This window comes from Xyrauchen texanus, chromosome 33 (assembly GCF_025860055.1).
Source record: "Xyrauchen texanus isolate HMW12.3.18 chromosome 33, RBS_HiC_50CHRs, whole genome shotgun sequence".
Taxonomy (NCBI): domain Eukaryota; kingdom Metazoa; phylum Chordata; class Actinopteri; order Cypriniformes; family Catostomidae; genus Xyrauchen; species Xyrauchen texanus.
The window spans coordinates 23,535,694-23,560,504 of record NC_068308.1 but is presented as its reverse complement, the minus strand read 5'-3'; the positions used below and the strand labels follow the sequence as shown (position 1 = coordinate 23,560,504).

Here is a 24,811-nt window from a genome sequence, read left to right as displayed (position 1 = left end):
GTAAATATTAATTATGTATAGGTAAAATCATGGTTTAAAATTATTAAACTAAGTGTTAAGGGTCAGTGATTAAACATAGATTGTGTTTGAACTGTAAGATTAATGACCAAAGTCTTTGAAGTCCATCTTGATTAATTGCAGAAGTTCACATAGATGCAATTGTCCTTGTTAATTGGCTGATGAAGGCTTTTGTTGGCAATAGTTAGTCTAAGCATTTCATTTCAAGATCGTAGTCCATAAAAAGTCTTTATCCTTCTAGCGACCTCTAGGGAGAATGTCCCAAGTGTTAAAGACCCCCCCGCCTAATGTTTTGGAGCAGCTCCTGACACTGCATTAAAAAATAAATAAATACAAATTTCATAGGAAGCAGACACTCAGGGGGCGGAGCCACAGGAGGCAAGGATTCAGTTGTAGGAGCTGCAGGAGGCAGAAGCTCAGGTGGGTGGAGCCGCAGGACAGATCAGCAGACTGAACAACGGCCGCTGGACAGGGATCATACTGGAAGGATCGTTGACAGTCACCGGGGCGGACGGACTCGTCGAGAGCCTCAGTGGTATGGGGCGCTGGCTCTGGGACGGACGAGGCTTCAGCCGCTGGCAGTAGCACAGGATTACTGCCATACCCACAGTGTAAGAGGAGAATGTGAGCCTTAAAGCATAGTCAATTAATTCAACCAAGGAAAGTTCACATCTGCCATCTGGTTTCACAGGCTCATTAAGTCCAGTCCTTGAGACAAATATCTCCCCAATTGAAATCCTGGGCGAGATGCAGAACTGCTCTGTATACTGCTCGATGGCATCACCTCCTTGCCTGAGAGACAACAATTGCCAAGCCGCTAGATCCATAGACTGGTCAGTTGTTCTGTAACATTTGCAGGAAAGAGGCGAGAGGAGGAGGATATATGTGCAGGCTTTTTTCATTAAAACACAGAGATAAACATAAAATAACTCACAACAACAACAACAACAACAACAACAAACTTTACATCCATGAAAGTTAACAACTGACAAAGACAGGGAGAACAGGAGGGCAATATATACACAATAACTAAGAAAGTTGACAAGACACAGCTGGGATCAATCAAAGGGAACACAGGGAACATAGACACAACAAAAACAAAAGCTAATATTCAAACTAAAAGTCTTTATCCTTCTAGTGACCTCTAGTCCACTAGGGAGAATGTCCCAAGTGTTACAATAACATAGATGACATATCTGTACATACAGAAGACTATCCTGATTCAAACCAGCTGAAACACAACATAATATGATAAGTAGATATGGAAATATTCTTGAAAGAGTGTACATGGAAAGAGGATGCACAAAAGGGTGCTCAACACATCCAAAAAAATCCAATCTAAAGGATTGGGATGCTGAAAACTTGATAATTCTGTATTTTGTAGTCTCATTCATTTCCAATGGCCGGTCACTTAAGACCGGGAACACCACAGGTGTAACAATTTGAAAACTTTTTTTTTATGAAAATGATCAAACAATTTCCAACTGGATGAAATAAACTACAGTATTCAGTAAAAAAAAAAGATAATAGGTCTGTTTTGACCGGAACACAATATAAGGGTTTTGAACATTTACACAACAAAACAGGTTGTTGGCTAATTAAATAAATTAGCCGGTTAAGCTCAATCGACATCATTTGTGGCATAATGATAATTAACTCAAAAATTAATTTAGACTTGTCACTCCTTTTCTTTAAATAAGAAAAGTGGTTACATTGAGGCACTTACAATTGAAGTGAATGGGGAAAATATGTCAATATTAAAATACTCACTGTTTCAAAATTATGGCAACAAGACGTAAACAATATGCATGTTTTTGTGTGATAAAATTGCGTACTTATAATGCGTGTAAAGTTATATCCAGGAAGACAGCTCTAATAATACACCAGTTTTAAACAAATAATTAATCTCACTGCTTATATAAATATAATCTCACTGCTTATTAAATTATAGGCTTGACAGTTCTGCTTTTAAATCTCACAAAATTTGGTCCCATTCACTTCCATTGTATGTACCCCACTGTAAAAAATTGTAAATTGTAAAAAATGTTGTGGTAATCAGCATTATGCCACAAATTCTGTAGATTGATCTTAACTTGTATTGAACCTGGAATATTCCTTTAAGCAAAATCGGTGCATGTATTATACACCATGTATAAGATTGCGCACAAATGATACACTTCAGCTTGAATTGAGTTTAATCATGTATTTCAGAGTGGTTACACGGTGTCCAGTGTGCATTTAACTTGGTAGACCTGTGCTCCAGCATACAAACCTTCTCATGCTCCATTAATTGCAATAAAATTGCTGACAAACCAGACGAGCCATGCTGAGCCAAATGTGAATGGCCAGGCCTGTAATTGGAGCCTGGTGTACGTGAGGAGCTTATCCTACCCTTACAAACAAACGGTCCTGTCCTGACCTCACAGGGGCTCTGAGGTGTCATGTTCTGAGCCGCTCTCATCGGCATTCCTGCTCTTTTCACTTGACTTGACAGTGTTTTGTGGTGAATCGCATAATTAACACAGGGATCTACAGAATTCAGTGACTAAACATAATTACTTCTCCCCTCCTATCCTCCCTTAATTCCTTCCTGCGGCCAGGGGTTTCGGCCTGGCTGGACAAACACAATGGGCTGTCATGTCAGGACAGCGCCGGCTGGTGGGCCAGTGGCTGAGAGGGAGGGTACATTCAGCTCCAGTGGATGCTGCATGCTGAGACTCAGAGATATCCACTGACACAGAGGTGACAGCTCAGAGAGGGAGAACCAGAGATAAAGAAATAGCGGAGGGGAGAGCCGTAATTAACATCACTTGGTGAGTACAAAGTCAGATGAGACTGAGAAAGTTTATCACACAATCAAGAAGAAATACAGTAGACACACATATTCAAAAGAATTCCTGCTGGTTACAATAGCTGCAATCATTTGCATGCTGCAAAAACGAGATGGAGGCAGCACACAAAATATACTCCAAAAAAATGGGCACAAATCACAAATAAGGCCACCCTAAAGTTGCCACAATCAAAACTATTGGCATTCTTCTCCTTAACAATGATATTGAAGAAAGCATAGAGCAACAGTGTCTCTCAACAGGTAGGCACAAATCCTTGGGGAATGAAGAAAAGGTGGGGAAGAAAGCATGCAGGTTGGTGAATGTGGTTAATTAGAGCTGAATTACCTGGCTCCCGGTCCCCTGCTCTGTCCTCTCATTTCCTCTGTAATCCCACCAATCGGGCTGCAGTTAAGCTGTGACCCCCAGGACGTATGGCTGTTCCAGTCCTGGGTGCATTCTTTCAACAGCTCATTTACTTCTGCAATGTAACTAGGCTTTGAAAAAGAGGTAATCCCAAACACCCCCACGCCCACCCTCCCATTTCACCACTCAGACCCCCACTACTAACTCTGCACAGAAAAGAGCTTAGGTGTTTTAGCAAAGCATTACAGACGATGATGCCAGTTATCAATATACTGGATATCTGAAAGAGCACAGACAAGTAATCACATTGCAGAGACAAGCTAAACAATTAAGGGCAACAGGGATAGTTGTCCCAAAAAAAATCATTTATCATCCTCATGTAGTTCCAACCCCATATGACTCTTTTTCTTCTGTGGATCACAAAAGGAGAGTTTAAGGCATTTATACATTTGTATAATGTTTATACTTCTGCGTTGAAATGATTAGATTATGTCACTCATGACTTGTTTTGTTTTTCGAGAACATCTGGTGCTTTTAGATTTTATAAAATAAAATGATCATGTTAAAAGCAAAAATATGACAAAAAGACATGTTTACAATTTATAAACTGTGCTTTTTTTCTTGGGCTTTTACTCAATATATATTTGGTATATGAGTGCAACAATATTAGTTATATTCTACTCGAGACCATTCCGAATTGAATTATGTTTTGACCGTGTCTTTGACATTATGATGTACAGTAAATAATCATATTTCTTAAATTATGAAAACCAAACACTTCTAATTTGTCAGCTAACTGTTAATAGTTTGCTATATTCCAGAGGTATACCGATATATCGGTTTTACAGATTAATCCATTCCAATAGTTGCTTTTTGGAACTATTTTGGAATGGGTTATCTGCAAAATCCTCCCTCCCTCCGTGTTCCTCTGTGGCCAGTACTGGAGTTTTAACAGCATAACAGCAGCCTCTAGAGGTAAAATATAAATACAATCATGTGAGCACTTTCTATATCAAAATCTTTTCTCATTGGCAATATTCATTCATATTTTTATCCTCGCTTCAAAGCATATTTTGTCCGATAATCAAGTGTTAAAGCTAGGACATGCAAAGAAACATTTGACTAAATGGATGCCCCATCAGCAAATACATTGTGTCTCCAACTTCCTATCTTGTGAATAATAAAAACCTTATCTCTCATTATATATCATCTGGTAATGGCAGACAGCCTCAGTCTCCATTCACTTTCATAACATATTTTCTCAATGAAATTAAAGTAAATGAATGAGGTTGTCATGATGCCTAACATCTCCTTTTGGGTTCCATGGAAGAAAGAAAGCCACATGGGTATGGAACAACACTAGGGTTAAAAACATTATGGCAAAACCCCAGAACCAATCAATGCCAGTTCTCACCTGCATTTCTTACCTGCAGAATCTTCTCAGATGACATTTGTGACTGGAGGAGAGCTGCTAGACACTTAAGTTTCTGTTAAGACCAAGAATTTAACATTATGTTATGTTGAGCGAATGTACAACAGACTTTTAAAGAGCATTATGGAATATGAGGAAAACTTCCAAACAACTGCCATGTCTACTGTCCAATATTAGAAATTCACTTTCTGTCTATGGAGCAAAAGTCATCTCTGCCCCAATCAACAGGTGTTTCAAGCACACTAGCCTCACTATTTCCAAAACTCATTTCAGACCATTCTATAACATCTGCCTGCCTTAATCTCCCAATCCACAAACCTGAGAGGTTGTGTACAATGTGGTCAAGTTCCCCCCTGCCTCAGCCTGAAGAGTATGGATTACCTTAATCCACATGCTTGGCATCATGATCCAGGGTGACAACACAGTGTAAACGTACAGGGAGACTTTTAAGGAGTGATGGGGGGTTGATCTATTAAGGGGATTTAGACCTTGCAGTGGGTGACATTGTAATGAAGTGCAGATGTATAAAAGCCTGCTCAGAGCTTTAAAGAGGATGTCTCGGCTCTTTAGGCTGTTGATTAGCAGATGGGGTGAGAGGTGATGACCTCTCAACACCCTACTGTCAGGTAAGCATGTGCAGTCAGCTATGGTGTAATGCACACTGTGATTCTTCACCTCAGCATACTTACACCTTTTTCCTAACATTAACCACATGGTTTGTGAGCTCACGTCATGCCAATCAATGGATCCCAATGTAGTTAGCCATAAATCATTCTTTACTGTTATTAAAAGTAACCGGTACTTGCTTTTGATGCGAGTGAGTCTGGAAATGTGGCTTTGCATTGTTTGTTTTTGGTTTGTCAACCCTGTCTCTTTTAAAGCAAAGTTAACCGTCTTTGAACATGGGGTTGTTTTATTAGTTTCACTGGGTTTAAACTGTCGTTTGTAAGCACCTCAGAGCAAAAAACTCACTTTGAACTTAAAATGCCGCACATGAAACCGTACCGTGTGTACTGGTCCTCGAACTTCCGTCATTTTGTCCAATCTTTTTCCGCTTCTCTTGAATTTAACCTCGTACTCTCTGCAGTTTTTAGGCTGCCGCTTGAAATTTTTCATTCAAAAAGCTCTGTTCACACATACAGTGCACTCATTTCATAATTTTTTTTTCATTTTACAGATAAACCCCATTTTAAGAAATGATTGAAATATTGAATAAATAACATTGTATATGTTTACATTTTATGATAGACATTTAATTTTGAAGTTTAAACGCCTGCCTTTCAGTTTTGTATCCTCAATTTTCAAGCAAAAATAATTCTTTTATTCCACTGGATGGCAGGAAGTACTAGAAAAGTAAACCTTCCATCACATTATACTGATCTGAAATTATCTGAAATGAACGGTGCTCTAATGAAGTATTAGCGCTCACCCAAATCACTTTTTGAAGAGCTGAGATCTTCCACATTTGTTGAATGGATTGGCTTCTGCATTGTCTAGAAGCCCAACCTAGGTGTCATTGGAAAGCACAGAATCTCAGCTTTACAATCATGTGTATCATTTCATACAGACGAGAAACTATTTTGCTGATGATTTTTTCCTCGAACTTTTTCTACCAGACTTCATATTTTGTTGTAAATGTTTTTGATACAACACTGGATTATTCTCCCAAGCAAGCTTACAAACAATTAAACAACCCAAGGTAAAATTTTATATAAAGTTTGAGGCTATTTGGGGCTCACAGATCAGTGGTCAGCAAAGAAAATAGACGTTTGCATTTTATGCCTACCAAAATACATTTTTTAATAATTCAAACTGTGGTATTATGGCAAAAACCTTCCTGAGAATGAGAGCTTTCATTTGATATATGACTTGTCTATTTAAGTGCTATGTAAAGGACTTTTATATAAAAAAAAATAATTTTTTATTAATTGTAATTTCTTTTTTACAACGTAACCACTAGGTGGGGCCAATTTGCAACACAAAAGTTTTCAGGCCTTATTTTGTTATTTTATGTAAGTAAAGGCAAAAGTGATGGGGTTTTCTGAAAGAAATTACCGGCTTGCCATATAGCACTTCCCCATGCAGAGTTTATTAAAGGAATATTCACCCAAAAATTTTAATTTTCATCATTTAATCACCCTCATGCCACCCCAGATGTGTATGAATTTCTTTCTTATATAAAACACAAAGATTTTAAGAACAACATCTCAGCTATGTAGGTCCATACAATGCAAGTCAAAGGTGACCAAAACTTTGAAGCTCCAAAAAGCACATAATGAATGATGTGCCAAATAATGATCCTAGATCATTCCTCCCACCCCTGCCCGCAAAATTTATTTTAAATCCACAACAGATACAATTATATTTCTGTGGCCAGCAGCAGGATGAGGCAGCAAACAAGGTGCATGAGGGGGCTTATTAAATTGATGTTGTTCAGCTGGTTGGGTAGAGTCCACAAGAGTTGCAGCATTAAAGAAAAAAGGCAGCATAAAAGCAATCCATATGATTCCAGTGGTTTAATCCATGTCTTCTGAAGTGATCCAATCGGTTTTGGGTGAGAACTGGCCAAAATATAACAATTTTTCCCAATAAAGTTTGACATCAGCAGTCTCCTCGGCAATCATGATTTAAAGCTCATTTACACTTTCTAGTGATTAATAAATGCGCAGAGCACTTGATGTCACTAGGATGGGTGATAGAGCTTGAAATCATCAATCATGATCACTCAATTTTTATTGAGAAATGTGTTATATTTTGGCCCGTTCTCACCTAAAACCGATTGGATCACTTCAGAAGACATGTATTAAAACAAATGTGTCTTTTGGATTACTTATAAGCTGCCTTTATGTGCTTTTTGGAGCTTCAAGGTTTTGTTCACCATTCACTTGCATTGTGTGGACCTACAGAGCTGAGATTTGTATAGTGGTTTCTGGAGGGTTAAAACGGAGTAATAAACAGACCCAAAAAAATAAAAATTATTTTAATGCATTACATATCTAAATATAATGGTTTGAATCTTTACACCCCCAGATTGAACATCAAGCATTTGTGAGATACCACATTTCAAACACGTCATTGTGTTAACATCAAACTTCAGCAATCCTTTATTGAGGAGAACAGATCATATTCACTGGTTGCTACTGAAACATCACAACATCATATTGGGGACGTTCATTACACGGGCTCATCAGGTGGTTAGAGATTCAGAGAGAAATAGAGGAAGGATGCAAGAGCAAGAGAATTCTCTATCCTGCTCTCCAAGACATTGGGCACAGTAGTTTCCCCATTCCAGAAAGAACCCTCCATCTCAACATTTCTTAAGCCAAAAAACTTGGAATAAATAAAATACTCTCCATTGATCTACTCATCAATAATTGTTGACATACACATTGCAAATGAATGTCCTTGCATACTCGCTGCACAAAATATATCTCTTTACCATCTCAACTGGAAATCATTTATTACATTTACTTGATCTATTCATCTTAAAATTAAGCTTTCCAGCATACTGTTACAATTTAAGTGTACCAGGAGGGTGGGGAAACTGCAAAAAACATATATACATACATCAACAATCATCTCATAAAATTCAATTAAACACTCATTTTAAAGCTACACACCAGAGCAAGTCAATGAATAAAGAAAAAAGGCAGGTGGGGGAAAAAACTCTAAGAAGGCCTCCAGAGCATGTTTGTCTGTCAAATGTATGCAAACACACACACACACACACACACAACTAATCTGTGACATAAATGAAGTAATTATGTGATGTATACGATGAAAGTGGTATGCATAAGCATGTACTAATGCATGCATAAAAGTATATGTACTGTGTATCAGTGTGAAAAGGGGGTACATTCATCCCATCCATAGCTAACTGATCTGTAAGTACACCCTTGCAGCAATTGATCATTTTTTTACAGGCACAGTTCAAAACATAAACCAATCCTACATTAAGGATTAAAAAAAAAAAAAAAATCAGAGCCACTAAAAATGTCAAGTACCTATAAGCCAGTCTGAGGAGAGAGTGCCCCTTCCATTCTTTCACTCCACTGTTAAGGGAGAAAAAAAATATATAGCTATATACATACATATTTCTGCAGTTTAACTTTAGAAATACTCTACCTTCTCATAGTTTATCTTTCATAGATTTTTTAGTATTTTTATTTATTTTTCATAATCAAACGTGAGTGCAATCAAACAATACCAATTATGCCATATAATCTGGAGGAGGAAAAAAAAAAAGACAAAAAGAAAAGTATCGGTAATATAATAGAGGGATTTGGTTTTTTTTTTTTTACATTTTGTTAGAGAAAAACAAACCAGAAGGCAAGCTTATGGGAGAAATTCAAGTGGGGAGAGCAAGGGAGCAGAAGAGGGAAAGGTACAGATGGGATGAAAAAAGGAGATCAGAGTTCAGTTTTTATTTAACACGAGTGAGAGTCTTGGTTGACTGGGAAGTCACTGCAAAACAAGCTCCTCCATATGCTGTACCTTCACTCCTCCTAAAGTTCTCTCCATCCTGGGCGGGTTTGCCATAGGATCCTGCTGTCAGATGAGTTTAGTTTTTTTTTCCTTAAATTGTTTATCAGCAAGCACCAAAATGAATGATACTAGATCATTCCTCCCACCCCTGCCCACAAAAAAAATAAAATAATTATCCACAACAGATACATTATATTTCTGTGGACAGCAGCAGGATGAGGCAGCAAACGAGGTGCATGAGGGGGCTTATTAAATTGCTGCTGTTCAGCTGGTTGGGTAGAGTCCACAAGAGTTGCAGCATTAAAGAAAAGAGGGGCTGAAATGGTGAGAACATGCCTGGTGGACACATTTCCAAAAAGCTGTACATGCGTGGTGTCAAGGGGTTGAAAGTGAGCCATCTGAGATAGCCAATCGAGGCAGCAGAAAGGCTCCCTGCATTCGATGAAGGTCCGAATGCCCCGCTCACTGTCAGTCTCAGGGGGCTTAGTTGCCCCGCCCTCCTCCAGTCGAGTTTAGAGTTCACGCCTCCAAATTAGCATCCAGCAGTCTCGTCACTGCTCTTAATTGACACAGATTTAAGGAGGGGTGGGGGACTCAAAATATATCTCTGTCTACCATACAATGTGGTTCTAAAAATCATAACATTTCCATAGTTACTCATCTTTAAAAACAAATGTTTTCCAGACGTGTTGTTTAACATTTCCTATGACTCTTTCAGAATCAAAAACAAAAAAAGTGTGAACAAGGGTTTTCTTGTGTGAATCTCTTTCATGTGGAGACCAAAGCTGTCTGCTGCTTGGGCTACCAGGGATCATCCAGGTCACCTCCACTCTGCGACGGAGAAAACAAGACAGGGAAAGAAATAAGCAAACAGAAAACTAAAAAAAGGTAAAGCACTGACTAGATAGAATCAGGGAAATAAAAGAATGATGCAAAAGAAATCAAGGAAGGGTATGAATTCAAGAGAAAGTGGATTTCTTTGTTCTTGGATACCATAAAATGAAAATTAAACCATGGAAGAACATTACCTCAAAAAGTACATAGTTTAAAAAAAAATTAAAAAAATAAAACACTGAGCACTTGTAACAGGAAATGCACAAATACAGGGTAAGAAAAACAAAACTTCCCATTATTAATTTAAACAGCATTTAGATGGAAGTAGCATTCATAGGTGGGGGAGAGAGAAAAAAAAAATGACAGCAAATCTGTTTTGTTTTTATTTGTTTTTTTTAAAGCTGAATTTCCAGAAAAACAAGGCATCTAAGCAGAAAACTAATTTTCCTCAGCCTGAAGACGACTGACTCATGCAGGTTTGAAGCACACTTACCTCAAGTTTAAACTGTACTTCCAATATTGAGCTCATGAATAAGAACCTAACCTAAGAACCTAAGGAGTAAGTCTGGAAATATTTGAGTATGATTTTTTTTTTTTAAAGCTCATTCTAGGAGATAAAACAACCACACCCACCATAATTAGCAGAAAGTGGAATAGAGAGCATTCGTCAGATGGCTATGAGTGAGCAAATGTATCAGCATTCTGTGAAGTGTAACATGTCATATACAGGATTTTTAAAACCTCAAGTATAGTGAAAGAATTCAATGAATAAATGGCAACAAAGACAAATATGAAGTTTCATTTGATTTATTTTGTTAAAAGAACTGCAGCATGAAACAAAATGAAATAAAACTTTTGCCCAGGATAGAAAAAACCAGGGCATAACCCAAACCAGCAAACCATCCTCTATAGACAATTAAGTAAAGCTCTTAGATTCTGCCCTGAGACTGTATATTAGCAACATGAGTTTAATAACAACTGCAGCATTATGCATGCACTTACAATAACTGTTAAGAGGATTACACAGTTTGCATTATGTATTAACTTTGAAATCAACTGCAAGCCAAAATAATCAGCTTCAAATTGCTTATTTTTATGATAAATCAGCAAAATAAAATAAAATTGTAGCATCAGACATTTTGGGGGATGACACTTAATTCCAAACATTTTAGTGACTGATAAGAAGCTCTGTGCAAATTCTGCAGAGTACAGACATTCATGAATGATCATGTAGCAGCATTGTCTAACGTTTAGATTGCAATATGATCTACTACAGCTAATGCAGTCTGCATGTATTTCCCCCTTTAATAAATGACTTCTACATTTCAAATATGAAGCCATTAACTGACTGGAATAGTACAACAGTAGAACTGATTTACAGCCAAAGAGCAGTTTGTGGGAAAAGAGTGTATGAGCTTAGAGTAAACTGTAAAGAATATTCACTGAGCCATTGTAAATCTCATTTGGTCCAAGCTTCTAAAGCCAGTGCATTTCCATATTGTGCTTTTTCCTCAAGGGGACACCTGGATAGTAACTCTTGAGCACTCAAAGAGAAGACAGAGGACAATCATATTTGAGAGGTCAATCCAAATGATAAAATCAATGAAAGACAGACAAGAAATAGACAGGGTGGGTTGATAAACACACACACACACACACACACACACACACACACACACACACACACACACAATTAGAGTTCCCTTTAATATTGTGAAAGAATTGCTTTAGATCAGATTCACGATCATGTCACATTTATGTCACAAACATGTGCGCGTACTCACACACAATCAAAGAGCACAATACAAGCTGTACCTGATGCTTTCTACAGAACATGTTAATATCCTAAAACTATAAATCAACCACAAGACAACCCAGAATGCGGAGTACACATGCATTGCATGGCACATGGGGAAATAGTCAAAATGTATCCTTGGCACAGCCCAGATTGTCCACTCAATTAACGAACCATTCCCATTGAAATCATATAACTATTTACAGTACATTGGTAAAGTCTTTAGGTGCAAAATGGTGACCATCAAATCATTAAACTATGTGGCACTGCTTAAGTCATACATTTAGAACTGCTTATTAGATAACGGTGTTTGCAAATATAAAAAATACTGGACTAAGTGCAGAGATACAGAAAAGTGCTTACTGCAGACAGAACTGGGATATGCCAAGGTTAAACTCACATGCAGTAGCAGAGCAGGTTTTTAGTGCCAAGAATAGTGCTAAAAACTTCCCCCTTTAATAATAAAGGGATATGCTTTGTTCAACACAAACTAAGCTCAATGACATTTGTGGTACAATGTTGATTACTCCAGTCCACAAACATGAGGTATAGCCAGCCACGATATGTAACACATTATACATGTTTTAGTGTGATAAAATTTCTTAAGAACCTTATCTGTGTAAATTTATATCCAATAATACAACTTTGTAATCATGATGACATGATGCTGGTAAACCTTGTTATCTGCTGTAATGCCAGTAAATCCCTGATTTTAGCACACTAAAATCATGCTCACATGTATAATTTTCACTACTTGAGGCTATACTTTTCAAATAGTGTGTATTTTAATGTTTATGGACTGGCCTCATTAACTTCCATTGTAAGTGCCTTATTGTAAACACGATTTTTGGAGACAAATGAACTTTTTTTTTGTGGTAATCATCATTATACCCACAAATGTTCTTGATTTAGCTTGTATTGAACCTGGAACATTCCTTCGTTTAAGTTGAATAACCAGTGAGTGGCTGAATAGAGTCTTGGTGCATGCAGAGCAAACTAAACACTCAAAGAGACCCTAACAAACATATCTCCATAAAGATGACAAAAAAACCTGCACTGGAACTGCCCTAAGGAGGAACTTAACCATCAGATAAGCAACCTAGCAATCTGGGCCAGAGAGCAGGTCTGGGTAAGGGTTTGATAGCAGGGTGTGATAAGAGTAGGGTAGGTTTAGTTGGTACTACATTGGATGTCAGGGTCATGCAGTGGGGGCGCCAGAGAGCTTGTCCTGAGACAGCGATGTGGCTGCTTCGTCCTGTCCCTCCTCAGAGTTGACAGGTTCAGTGGCTGGGGATGGTGGGGGTGAGGGAGGGTCCTCCTGGGGGGCAGTCCGTGTCGTGGCACCTGTCGAGCAGGACAGCCGGTAAGTTGAGAGCGCCTGCTCCAGTGCTTGGCGATATTCGCCTCGGTGGCTGAGCCGGAACTGTCGTAGCGCCTCCAGCAGGTGGGCTGCAGCAGTGCTGCCATCATCTTCCTCCTCACCACCGGCTGCTCCTCCCTGGCTCTCCTGGTGCAAGACGCCAGTGTCAGTGGACAGAGCAGGTTACAGCGGGCCACCTGCCCATGACCTTACACTGCCCTTATGAAGGCTTTCATATAGAGAGAAGCCGGACTGAAGACTGTGCCAAAGTAAGCTGCCCTCCAGGTAAGTGGTAGCGAATGTATGTTCGTCTGCGTGTGTGCGTGTGTACAAATAAGGATAACGGTCTGAAGTGAATGAGATGCAAGCATCTTGTCAACACAGAATAATTTCATAGGTGTCCACGTCTTAGGCCAATACAATTTCTCAAATATTTACTACCAAGATGTAGACATAAAAACAAACCATTACAGAGAGGCCCAAGCTCAGATGGACAAACAAAGTCAATGCTTGCACAAAAAGCCTGGCATTTTCAACTTAAATGCAATGGCACTGCTTTTAAAGATAATGGTGTTTGAATGTTTAAACCGCCCTATATATAACGAAGACATCTCTGAGAACCAGTTTCATTTCCCTAAGTAGGACATACCCTAATCACTTACTAAATGTATTGCTCTCAAATGTTCAAGAGAGTAAACCTATACACGAAAGAGACACCTAGACCTACATTAAGACAAAATATTTGCACTAATGTGTGAAACATTAACTGTATTCCAATATGTCAGAGAAAAAAAAAGGATGGATGTATGACTAAAAAAAGAGAAAACTCAAGTGACCTTATGTTTTATTTGAGGTTCACTTATATGGTTATAAAACTATAAAAGGAAGAACTCACCCCATCTTCTTCTTTATGTGGATTTAGCCTGTTGTAAACAGCCTCAATTACACTGCGTCTAGAAGAGGACAAAGAGACATATTATAATCACTGAAAACTTAACAGAAGACAACTAATACTTGTGGGGAAAGATTGTAACAGCCCTCTTTGCCCATGAATAATTTAGAAGTAGGTAATCTGTTAAAAAAATATACTGCTTGATCAACTCGAATGTAATATGAGAACTGCAAGGTCAAATGTTATTGTTAATTTTGGATCCCTACTTGCTAGCAAGACCACCTCCTGGTGGCAAATTGGGGATGCTCTCAGGGCGGAGGTTGTGCATGACATGGCTTAGATCTGGGACGCCTTCCTCCCCTGATTTCTCTATGATTTCTGCAGGATGAGACATTTTTGAAATCACATTACACATGTAGGACAGAGAACCCTGGTAAAGGAAGATTTAAATGGCACATTTCATTCACCATGACTGCTGAAACCTTTGAATGGTGTAGGCATCAATCATCCCACACTTATAGGACACAGTGAGAGACAATAACGTCCAGATGGTGAGAGAGTAAATGGAAAACAATATTCATCATTGCTGATTTAACAACATATATAGTGGAAAACACTTCAGAAATTGTGAGGACTTGATCTAACATTCACCATCTAGTAAAGATCCCAAGAGCCTTCAGACAGTTCAGAACATGTCAGAATGTTGAGAGAGATGAACCAGATGGGCAAGAGGACAAATTATTGAGAGGAGAACAAAGAGAGCAGGACACCAGCGCTAAATACATTTTAAAATCTCTCTATGTCTAACAAAGCACTAATGTCTGGTGTTGTGACTTATGTTTTAGAATTACAAGATGGGAAAGCATACATGGTTTACACACATTTCCACCAGACCTCCACCAGGCCTATGTCAGTGTAGATGAAAGGCAGTGAAGGAGAGAGTGCTGTGTCTTACCTTCCACCCGAGCCTCCAGCAGCTTGTCCAATTCGGCCTCTCTCTTCACGGCCTCCTCAGATACTTTCGGTCCATTGGGGAAACAAACCAGAACAACACTCATGTTGTCACGACTTCCCTGGTTAGAAAAAAACAACCTTTAAAACAACCTTTAAAAAAAGGCACCTCACTGGACTAACATCCAACTTGAGTACATGAGCATGTGTGTTTATAGTTTGGCTTCTACTGTAAGCCACTAAATCTAGGCTGCCTCCAATTTTGCCTAAATTTACCTTGGATGGAAATCAGTGACATATATTTCACACTAACCAGACCTTCACAGAGAAACATCTTCCAAGTTCAATGTCTCAGAGCTTTGTTTCCAACGTACGCATGAGCCATACCTCATGACAAACACATGAAGTAGGCTGCAGTCTAATAATGGAAAGTTCTGACATCAACTTGAGCAAATCCATCCCAGATACTAGAGCGGTGACCTCATTCAGAAGGTTCCAGGCAGTGTACTAACATCTAGAGAGCTGGTGTCTACAGTCAGAAGACCAAGTGCGCTTTTTGGTTGGTACTGAAAGATTTAGATTCTTGAATGCCATAAAAATGAGACCAAAAAATCATAAAAAAAAAATAAAAAAAATTTAACTCTGAAATGCTTCAATGCAGCAGTGTGTGGAAAAGGGGAGGGTCTAGAGTTTGCAAGACTATTATGCTTATGTAAAGACTCAATGATTCAGCTTTGTTAAACTCTGTAACTAATGGAAAAGTAAATAGTCTTACAAGATAACCCACTGGGTTTTGGTGCAAGGCAAAAAGACATAACCAACACTTTTTGAGATGTCTACTTCAATCTCCTCACCTTATGTAAACAGGTGTCCACCACAGAGTTGCAGACCTTCTCCAAATCATCCCACACCTCCAACCGAGAGCGCACAAAATCACACAGCTCTTCGTTGCTCATAACATCCCAGATGCCATCACAAGCAAGCACCACAAACTCATCCTCTTTTGAAACACGTGGGATCTCAAACACCTCCGGTTCGGGAGATACCAGCTGCTCAGTAGGACCCTTTCCATCCACACACTTGTAGTCATAATCCCCCAGGGCACGTGACACAGCCAGAGAGCCATTGACCCTTTGGATCATTACAGAACCTCCAGCATTCTGAATGCGTTCTTTTTCACGTGGGTTGCAGGGCTTGTGGTCTTGCGTGGAGAACTGCACCTGTCGGGCACGACTGAGAACAGCACGGGAGTCTCCACAGTTGATGAAATAGAGGTGCTCGGGCGACACCAGCACACCCACTGCTGTAGAGCCGCTACGGTCCATGCCGTTCCGTAGATCCGAGAAGTTGCGCATATACTCATCAATCTTCAGGAAGCCAGAACGAATGCCAATTTTAACGCCCTCCACAGAATCAGGGCCCGAACGGAAGTCCTCGCTGCTGATTATGATGTGCTCCAGCAGGTGTTTGGAGCAATAGTTGGCCACACGGGAGCCAGCATGACCATCATACACGGCAAAGAAGGACCAGTCATCCAGGCCGTGTGGCAGGCCCAACACAGCTGTGTGTGCATCCTCCATCTCCACCCGCCAGCCCTGCATGCTGCTCAGGCCATAACGCAGACCGTTGCCTGCCCCGTGAGCATTATGTTTCTCAGTCTTCGGCTTGTCCAAAAAGGCCCCCATGGCTCAGGACACCGTCTGCAAGAGAAGAAACTTGCTTTAAGAGAGCAAGTTGCTTTACATGACAATATAAAGTGCCTTTTGAGAGGTTAACAACCATATTCAATCATAATATTGCACATATTACATGTCATTCACAGCTATTGGTTTAGCCAAGCAAATATTTGAGCAACGAGCATCTACGTTAACAAAGCTGTAGCACTGACAAGAATGTTTTTTGGCATTACATTAAGAAATGAATCCCCCTTTTTTTCATGAAACTGTATGAATTCATGAGAATGAACACTGTGAAAGTGATAACTGCATACAGAGTTACTGACATGTTTTTGCAATTTTATGGCTCTTGCAACAGCAGATATAAACAAGATACTAAACAGAAACTGTAAAAAAAATAAACAACATTTTAAACAAGCCTCAGTAATTGCATTCCTCAAGACTGAACTGAATCCAATGATGTAATGAACATTAGAGAACTAGATCAGTCATAAAGATTGACTAAGTAGCAATTAACAAACAATTAGATGTGCATGTAGGAAAACATTGAAAATGATGCTAAAAATATTATTTTTTTTTCAGACAGTGTAAAAGCAGAACACATTCATTCAAGTGTACACCACTTATCAACTGATAAATGCAAGGTACTCGCAAAACTCCATATTGCAACTAAACGGTCGCATTTTGCGACTGTTTTTCCTGCTGGTATGACTTAATTTTGTTAGAGGTCACACCAGTGTGACTACAAATTTGCCCTTCTCTTATTTATAAAGCGCTGCAACTTACTGCTGCACATGGGAAACACCAAAAAGCAAAATATTTCAAAAGTGTGACAAAACGGTGCTACCAGTTTAAACAGCACAGCGAGAGAGCAGAGCACATGCACAGCGCTAAACCTGCTTTTCGCTTGCGCTATTCATTGGTAAGCACAGAATTAAACATTATCCGCCAGTATAAATATTATACACATTCCAGGTCCACATATAATGTGAAAACAAATGTGCCAATTGAACTGGTGTCATGTTCCCTGAAGATTTTACATGAAATTAGTGTTAATTTTACTGCTGCATTATCCAATATACTTAACAATAAAGGTTCTTAATAGGCTACACATTTTATGTAATTCTTTTCTTTCTAATCCATTTCATAATGAAATGTGTAGTTATAGATAAAATGGTTTTGGTGCATCCCTAATAATAAGTTAATTATTCCAAGCAAAGTCTAAAATAATAATTTTCGGCCCAGTGTGTCCAGATATTTCGGTTTAGCACAACAATTTACATTTTGGTGCATGACTAGTACATTTTAATGCATGACTAGTACATTTTAATAAGGCAAAGTACAAAGGAGAATATAACAAAAGAACTTTAAAACCTGGACCCCCATGAATTAAAGACCAAGCTTGTTCTCCTCTATTAATGTGTTCAGTTATAATTAACTTTAAAGGAAAAACTTAAGATCATAACAATATCTGTTATGGAGTCCTTCTGTCAGAATGTTAACAAAACCCTACATAATTTAGGTGTTAATGAACAGTTTACAAATGTTATTGTTAATATTAGTAAATTCACATTTGCATTCCAACTCTAAATCAATGCTTTACAGTCAAATGTGCATTGCTATTTGACAAAAAATATGCAATATAAATAGTTATCTGCATCTGTGATTCAATAATAATGGTCACAATTATAATTGGTTTTCTGTCCCTACATTTTCAAGCAAATATCCAGGTTAAAGTGTGGCACTTAAAATGGAAGTGAATGTGGCCTATTGTAGGAGGGGTTTAAAACCAGAAATATGAAGCATATACGTCTATATAAAAAACAATCTCATGTATTTGAGCAAAGTGAAGTTGTTTAAATCGGCATTTTTAGTCAATTTAGGATTTTAGGTTTTGTTGACATTACATTGTCATGGCAACGTAGTTTTAATTGCAAAATTGGCTATAACTTTACACAGAAAAAGTTAGTAAGCAATTTAATCACACTAATGTTAACATGCATATTGTTTGCATCTTCTGGCCAAATGTTTGAAATAGTGAGTCTTTTAACAAAAACAATTGCCCCCAATCACTTCCACTGTAAGTGCCTCACTGTAACCCAGAATTGTGCTTTTCTTTTTTTTTAAAACAAAAAAGAACAAAAAAGCAACGAGCAAAATAAATTTTTGTGGTAATCAATATTATGCTACAAATGCTGTCAAGCGAGCTTTTATTGAACCCAGAACATTCCTTTAAAGGCACGGTCACATTTACCGAAGCACCACCCACACCGATATCACTACCAAACCAAGCAACATCCTATTGGTCAACGTCCAAAGGCACAGTTGTTTAAAAACATATAAATAAGATTTTTTTATTTACGTTTCAAAATATTTTCAAAAACTACAAAAATAACTTTCCAGGAGACTCTAATTCAACATTACATAACACATTAACAGTTCTTGGTTAATTTTGAGCTGGACATGACGGTAGTCAGAGCACTGTACCTTTAAAAGAACCAGCACATTAGATGTAATGTGTGTTGCACACTGTAGATTCGGCAGAGGGGCAGCATTGCTGCTGATTAGCAGAGCAAGAAAAAATATCAAGAATATTATTAGAGTGATCTGTCCACACCGGTGGAATAATGCAAGTCCAAAAAAAAGTAAATTGAACTGAAAGTGATAAATCATACAGATCCGGTATTTAAAAAAACAAAACAAAACAACTGGTTCTTATTCTGAACGTGTTCTCGCTTCCCAACCCTAGTTGTCAATTTTAGGAACATGACTGTAGGATTTCATCAGTGTGCCCCATTAGTGAACGAGCAGTTCACAAATGAAATCTTCCTGTAGAACACAGCGTCTAACCATTTACAGCATAAAGGAGATCGGCCTAAAAGTAGGAAGGATTTAAAAAAAAAAAAAAAAAGGCCTCTGGACACATGGGCAACACAGACCTATCCGGTGTGTCAGGATAGTAACTGTAGCTCTTGCATCACCTTTCATCTCAAGTGTCATTTTTACCAGACAACGCTTTAAAGACACACTAGCTTTGGCCATCTTAACCTCATCTTCATGACATGCACGCATATAGATGTCAAACACAATGCAAAGCCACACTGAACGTACTGCACAAACATCTTAAGCACTGCACAACCATCACGCAAACATGCAAAACATTCTATACAGCAGCTTATTAGAACTAAGAGTGCCAGAGGAACAATGTATTATTGATCACTCCCAAGGCTGAAGCAAAATGTATTTTCAGGAGTCTGATTCCAGATCTGAATGCAGGATTAGAAAGTGTGGAGCAGCTCTAAGCTGCTTTGGGCAAACCTCAACCTTAAGACCATTACATGACACCAGGAATAGCCACTGAAATGTATAACAAGCCCAAATAAGCCATTAGACAAATGGAACAGCAGCCACCACATAAGCTATTCGATCACAGCCCAGAGATCTTGAAATAGCAAACAACAACAAAAAAAGCCAAGAGGCTACTAACCAGCAGTCAGTCAAGAATTGCCAACCGATATTACAAGGGTCATGGGATAGGTCAAATTACAGTCCGGCCAACCCAGCCCGGCTCTCTCGCATGATATGTCCTCCTTTGCAGGTTTGTTTATCCATCAGAAGAATGAGAACTGGCAGCAGTCAGCAGGGCCAGGATCCAGTGAAAGTTCCAGTATCAAGATGATCAGGGGCTCATAGAACAACGTCCACATCCAGAGCATGTGGCCCATCAGGCACTAAGCTAGACTTACACAGAGGGGTGGTGCCCACTTCCAGCTTTTTTGCTCACTACTCCACACACGACAGGAATGGAAGGCATGTGCCCAAAAAAGGCGGTTGTGTGCTGGAGAGTGTGGCTTGATCAGGCCACGAGTTGTTGTGCAGTGTCATGGCTCAGCTGGCCAAGCTTGCTGGTTGGCTGGTCCACCCCCATGAGCAGGGCACTATTTATATCCCAGCTTTGGTTACTTACTCCAGAAAGCAGAGGGGGGTGGGGGGATATTGCACCCTTAAGTCTGTCATTCATGTGGGAGAGCAGGGCTTCATCTCGAGACAACCTTGTCAGATGCTCCTTTTTCCAAGGCCTTGACTCTGGGTAATCTCTGCCAAGAGTAAAGGAGCTAATCCATCACGCACTAATTGCTTTAATCAAACCATGCCATTAGCACGGCAGATACGCTGGAGGGGAAGCTTTGTTAATACTTGGGCTTAAAAAAAAAAAGGCACATAAGACCAGGTGCAGTAAAAGGCACACATGTATCAGATTGAATGCTAATAAACATGCACAACATCAGGCAATGAGAGGTTTTGGGAAGGTGACTTGGAGTGAGAAAGGTAGTGGGAATGCGGGCAACTAAAAAGATTAATCTCCTCTACCAAGTCAGGCCCCATTTACATCTGGTGTCAAGATGCAGTTTGGGAGATCGGTTTGAGATGTGATGTTGAAATACGTAAACTATGGGAACTGGATCCAAATCTTTTTGAGATTGGTACCCATTCTGAGGTGGTCAAAAAATGTAATTGACCACATTGTGCTTGAAGTGTAAATACTCATCCATTTGAACAGCAGCAAAGCACCACCTACTCACCTATCAATCTACCACTGCCATCTACCAAGTGGTTTAAACTTTGGCAGGTGTGTGTGGATAAAAAAAGGAAATACTCACATGATTGGAAAATGTGAAAAAAAGCATACATGTAGGGCTGCACGATTAATCAAAAAAAAAAAATCACGATCTCGATTCAAACATAAATGCGATCTCATTTCTTAATGATGGCGATTCACTTTCGTATATTTCCCTGTATTTACATCATGCTGCATTCGCGCGTTATTGGTCACGCTCAATCTCAATCACTTCTCTCCTCTCCCTCATTGGCAACGTTCCGCTGTTTACACTGACGTGTAACAAGGCGGCAGATCTAAACGGTAAAAGTCAGTTTACTTGGTGGATTTGTAGCGGTAAGAGGTAAAAATGAACCCCAGTGTGGAAAATCCTGGTGGCGACGGTGAGAGTGAGGATGTAACAAAATTGGTACAGAAAAAGGAGCACATTCCACCGTGTGGAACTTTTTCGGATTTAAACCTGAAGACGATGCGCAAAGAGTTATAATTTGCAAGCAGTGCTTTTGCATCGTCGCAGCACCACAAGGTAATACCACTAATCTATACAATCACCTCAAACGTCACCATAAAATACAGTACGAGTTAGCCATGAAAGACAAGGGAGCCACATCTCAAAATACCAGCCGCCAAACCACGCAAACTTCCATAACTCAGACGTTGTACGGAGCATCGCCATACCCTCCAAGTTCCCAGCGGCACAAAGAGATAACAAACGCCATCACTTATCATTTAGCTAAAGACATGGCTCCAATCAACACAGTTCAAAACGAGGGATTTAAGGCGATGATAAAGACTTTGGACAAGCGCTACTCGTTGCCCTCTCGCAACTATTTTTCATCCGTTGCACTTCCAGGTCTATACACCCAGTGTCGAATTACAGTCGAGGAAGAAATGCAAAATATGCAGTACTTCGCGGCAACAACAGACCTATGGTCAAGCCGAACCATGGAGCCGTATTTAAGCTTGACAGTGCATTTCATAACGAATGACTTCAACATGAGGAGCCGCTGTCTACAGAGGACGTTCTTCCCTGCTGATCACACTGGCGAGGAACTGGCACAGGGACTAAAGGACAGTCTCAACTCCTGGAGTTTGGAAGAGGACAAAATGGTGTGCATCACCACAGACAGTGGAGCAAACATTGTAAAAGCAGCCTCCCTGAACAAGTGGACAAGGCTTCAATGTTTTGGCCATAGGCTACATCTGGCTATAGGTGAGCTGTGTATTAAACATTTTCATATTTTCATTTTCATAATTTTCATATTTTAATTTAAATCAGAAAAATGTGTCCTTTTATGTAAATTTTTTTTTAAATAAAAAAACAACAACATATGACAAAAAAACAGAATTAAAATAAGAACACAAGGTACTATTTAGGACTACACTGTCTAAGTTTGTGGATTGAAAACCACTGGTCTAATGCAATTGTCATGCACATTTTGTCAGTAAAGCAGATTCTGTAATCAGCAGTAAATCTCCATCATTTACTGACAAGATGCGCATGACAATTGCAGTATTTGCCTAATCGCGATTGCATTTAGATTTATTGTGCAGTCCTAATTTATTTATAAATTAACCAGACATAAGCAGAAAAAATAAAAGTATAAATGCCCATTTTTATTCTGAGGCTTAAATGAACATTGAGGATTGTATTGTATGTTTTTACATTTTAAATGTGCCTTTTTAACTAATTACTTATACTTTAAAACATTTTTTTTTAATCAATTTTAAATAGAAGCACACACAATTAAGTTGATCCTGCTTTATGTTTGCCATAATATTGATACAGCCATTTTTACATTTAATGCAAGAAAATTTATGGAATGTTAAATTAATTTACTGCAGAGTTGATAAAGCATATTTTTATTTATAGAGAATGCAATGAAAGATTCCCGGATTGACCGTGCTGTGGGTCTTTGTAAAAAGCTTGTGGCCTACTTCAGCCATAGTTGGAAGCGGAGGAGGGAGCTTGCTATTGCCCAAAAGGAGCTCAACCTGCCTGAACACCAGCTTAAAACGGAGTGCCCAACAAGATGGGGATCCCGACAAGCTATGGTCCAGAGGGTCCTTGAACAGCAAACTGCTATTGGACATGTTCTCTCTGCTGACCGGAAGGCTAGACACCTGACACCAACCTGGCAGGATATCGAAGTCCTTGAAGTGATCAACAAGACACTCACCCCGCTGGCAGACTTTACTGATGCTCTGTCAGGAGAGCAGTATGTTACTATCTCCTCAGTCAAGCCGGTCCTCCACCTTTTTGAGACAATGATGGCAGTGCAGGAAGATGATACAGGTCTTGCACGATCAATTAAGTCGAAAATCCTGCATTACCTTAAAGAAAAGTATAGTGATCCACACACTCAGGAGCTGCTCGACATAGCCACAGTATTGGATCCACGTTTTAAACTGAACTATGTCAGCAAGGACAACAAAGTCAGTGTCAAGGACAGACTGAAGAATGAGATGACTAGCATTGGTATGGTAAGTATATCTTTACATGATTCAAGATATTTATTTTCACAGAGTAATAAATTTACATTAGGCTACATTGTTTACAGCTGCAAATAATTGAAATTGGATTTAGCTAACCCCCATAGCTTTTAACTGCTGAGATGTTACTTGTGTTAACAAGTGTAAAATATTAAGATTTTTATGTGATCTTTTCTCTTTTCCAGCAAAGTCCCCCACAACTGACCCCAGCCCCAGCCTTCGCTGCCCCCGTAGAAAAGAAGAGAAAGACCTTAGGTTGTTTTTTAAAAGCAGCAAAGGGCAATGAGGCAGCAGCACCATCTGATGCTTCTCAAGAGAATGATGTTGACATGGAGCTAGGCTCATATCTACTCACAAGAAACATTGACAGCGAAGATGACCCCATAATCTGGTGGAAAGAACACAAGGGACAATATCCAAAACTGTCTGTGCTGGCAAGGAAATACCTCTGTATCACTGCTACAAGTTCCCCATCAGAAAGGGTTTTCAGCACAGGGGGAACATTGTAACATGCCAGCGTTCCTCCCTGAAACCCTCACAATGTTGATAGGTTAGTGTTCTTGGCCAAGAACCTTTAAGGTTCTGTGCCAATTGGAGCAAAAAGCACAGGTTCTATTTAGTTATTTTTTATTTATTATTGTATATGTTAATGTTTTCTTATGTTCAACAACATAAAGCTTATTCACTTTAAGGGGTCTAAAATAAAGAAAGGAGAAAATGTTTTGTTACTCCTGCTGCACTTTATTATACTGAATGTCCTGTGTTTTGTTGTTGTTGTTTTTTTTGTACTTGAGTGCAATAAATTTTGTTTGAAAAAAATGAGAATCGTGTAAGAGAATCGTGATCTCAATTCCCATGGAGAAAAATCGTGATTCACATTTTAGCAAGAATCGTGCAGCCCTACATACATGCACAAGAAATTCTTCAGTATGCTTAATATCAGCATTCAGATAAACAGATGTGAGGCAAACACACCCAAAGCTCAGATAATACAAGTACGGTGCTAAAATAACCAAAAATTCCATCACGTTTGTGCTTCAATTCAATGCAAGTACAATTTGGA

The 24,811-nt window shown here is 39.1% G+C and overlaps 2 protein-coding genes across 5 annotated transcripts in view; one reads left to right on the top strand and one right to left on the bottom strand.

The window, feature by feature from the left end:
- Window positions 1-7,719: 7,719 nt before the first annotated feature.
- LOC127626781 (protein phosphatase 1B-like) overlaps window positions 7,720-24,811 on the bottom strand; it is a 67,256-nt gene continuing 50,164 nt past the window's right edge. For 2 of the 4 annotated variants that reach the window (XM_052102815.1, XM_052102813.1), the window contains exons 2-6: window positions 15,816-16,661; window positions 14,966-15,083; window positions 14,277-14,388; window positions 14,014-14,071; window positions 9,975-13,265 (exon numbers count right to left, since the gene is read on the bottom strand). In XM_052102815.1, the coding sequence (XP_051958775.1) occupies window positions 12,957-13,265; window positions 14,014-14,071; window positions 14,277-14,388; window positions 14,966-15,083; window positions 15,816-16,646 (1,428 nt within the window). In that variant the 5' untranslated portion in view covers window positions 16,647-16,661 and the 3' untranslated portion in view covers window positions 9,975-12,956. The other 2 variants (XM_052102814.1, XM_052102816.1) reach the window with 2 other exon arrangements.
- On the top strand, window positions 21,844-24,257 carry LOC127626678 (E3 SUMO-protein ligase ZBED1-like). The gene is made up of 3 exons (XM_052102654.1): window positions 21,844-22,468; window positions 23,129-23,739; window positions 23,934-24,257. Exons 1-3 carry the CDS (start codon window positions 21,844-21,846, stop codon window positions 24,255-24,257), a joined length of 1,560 nt encoding a protein of 519 aa, XP_051958614.1.

Bases quoted from the DNA above. Each gene is read 5' to 3' on its own strand.
- LOC127626678 (XM_052102654.1), top strand. From the start codon at position 21,844: ATGAAAGACAAGGGAGCCACATCTCAAAATACCAGCCGCCAAACCACG. The intron at 22,469-23,128 runs GTGAGCTGTGTA...TTTTATTTATAG, and splicing joins TAGGCTACATCTGGCTATAG to AGAATGCAATGAAAGATTCC. The intron at 23,740-23,933 runs GTAAGTATATCT...TCTCTTTTCCAG, and splicing joins AGATGACTAGCATTGGTATG to CAAAGTCCCCCACAACTGAC.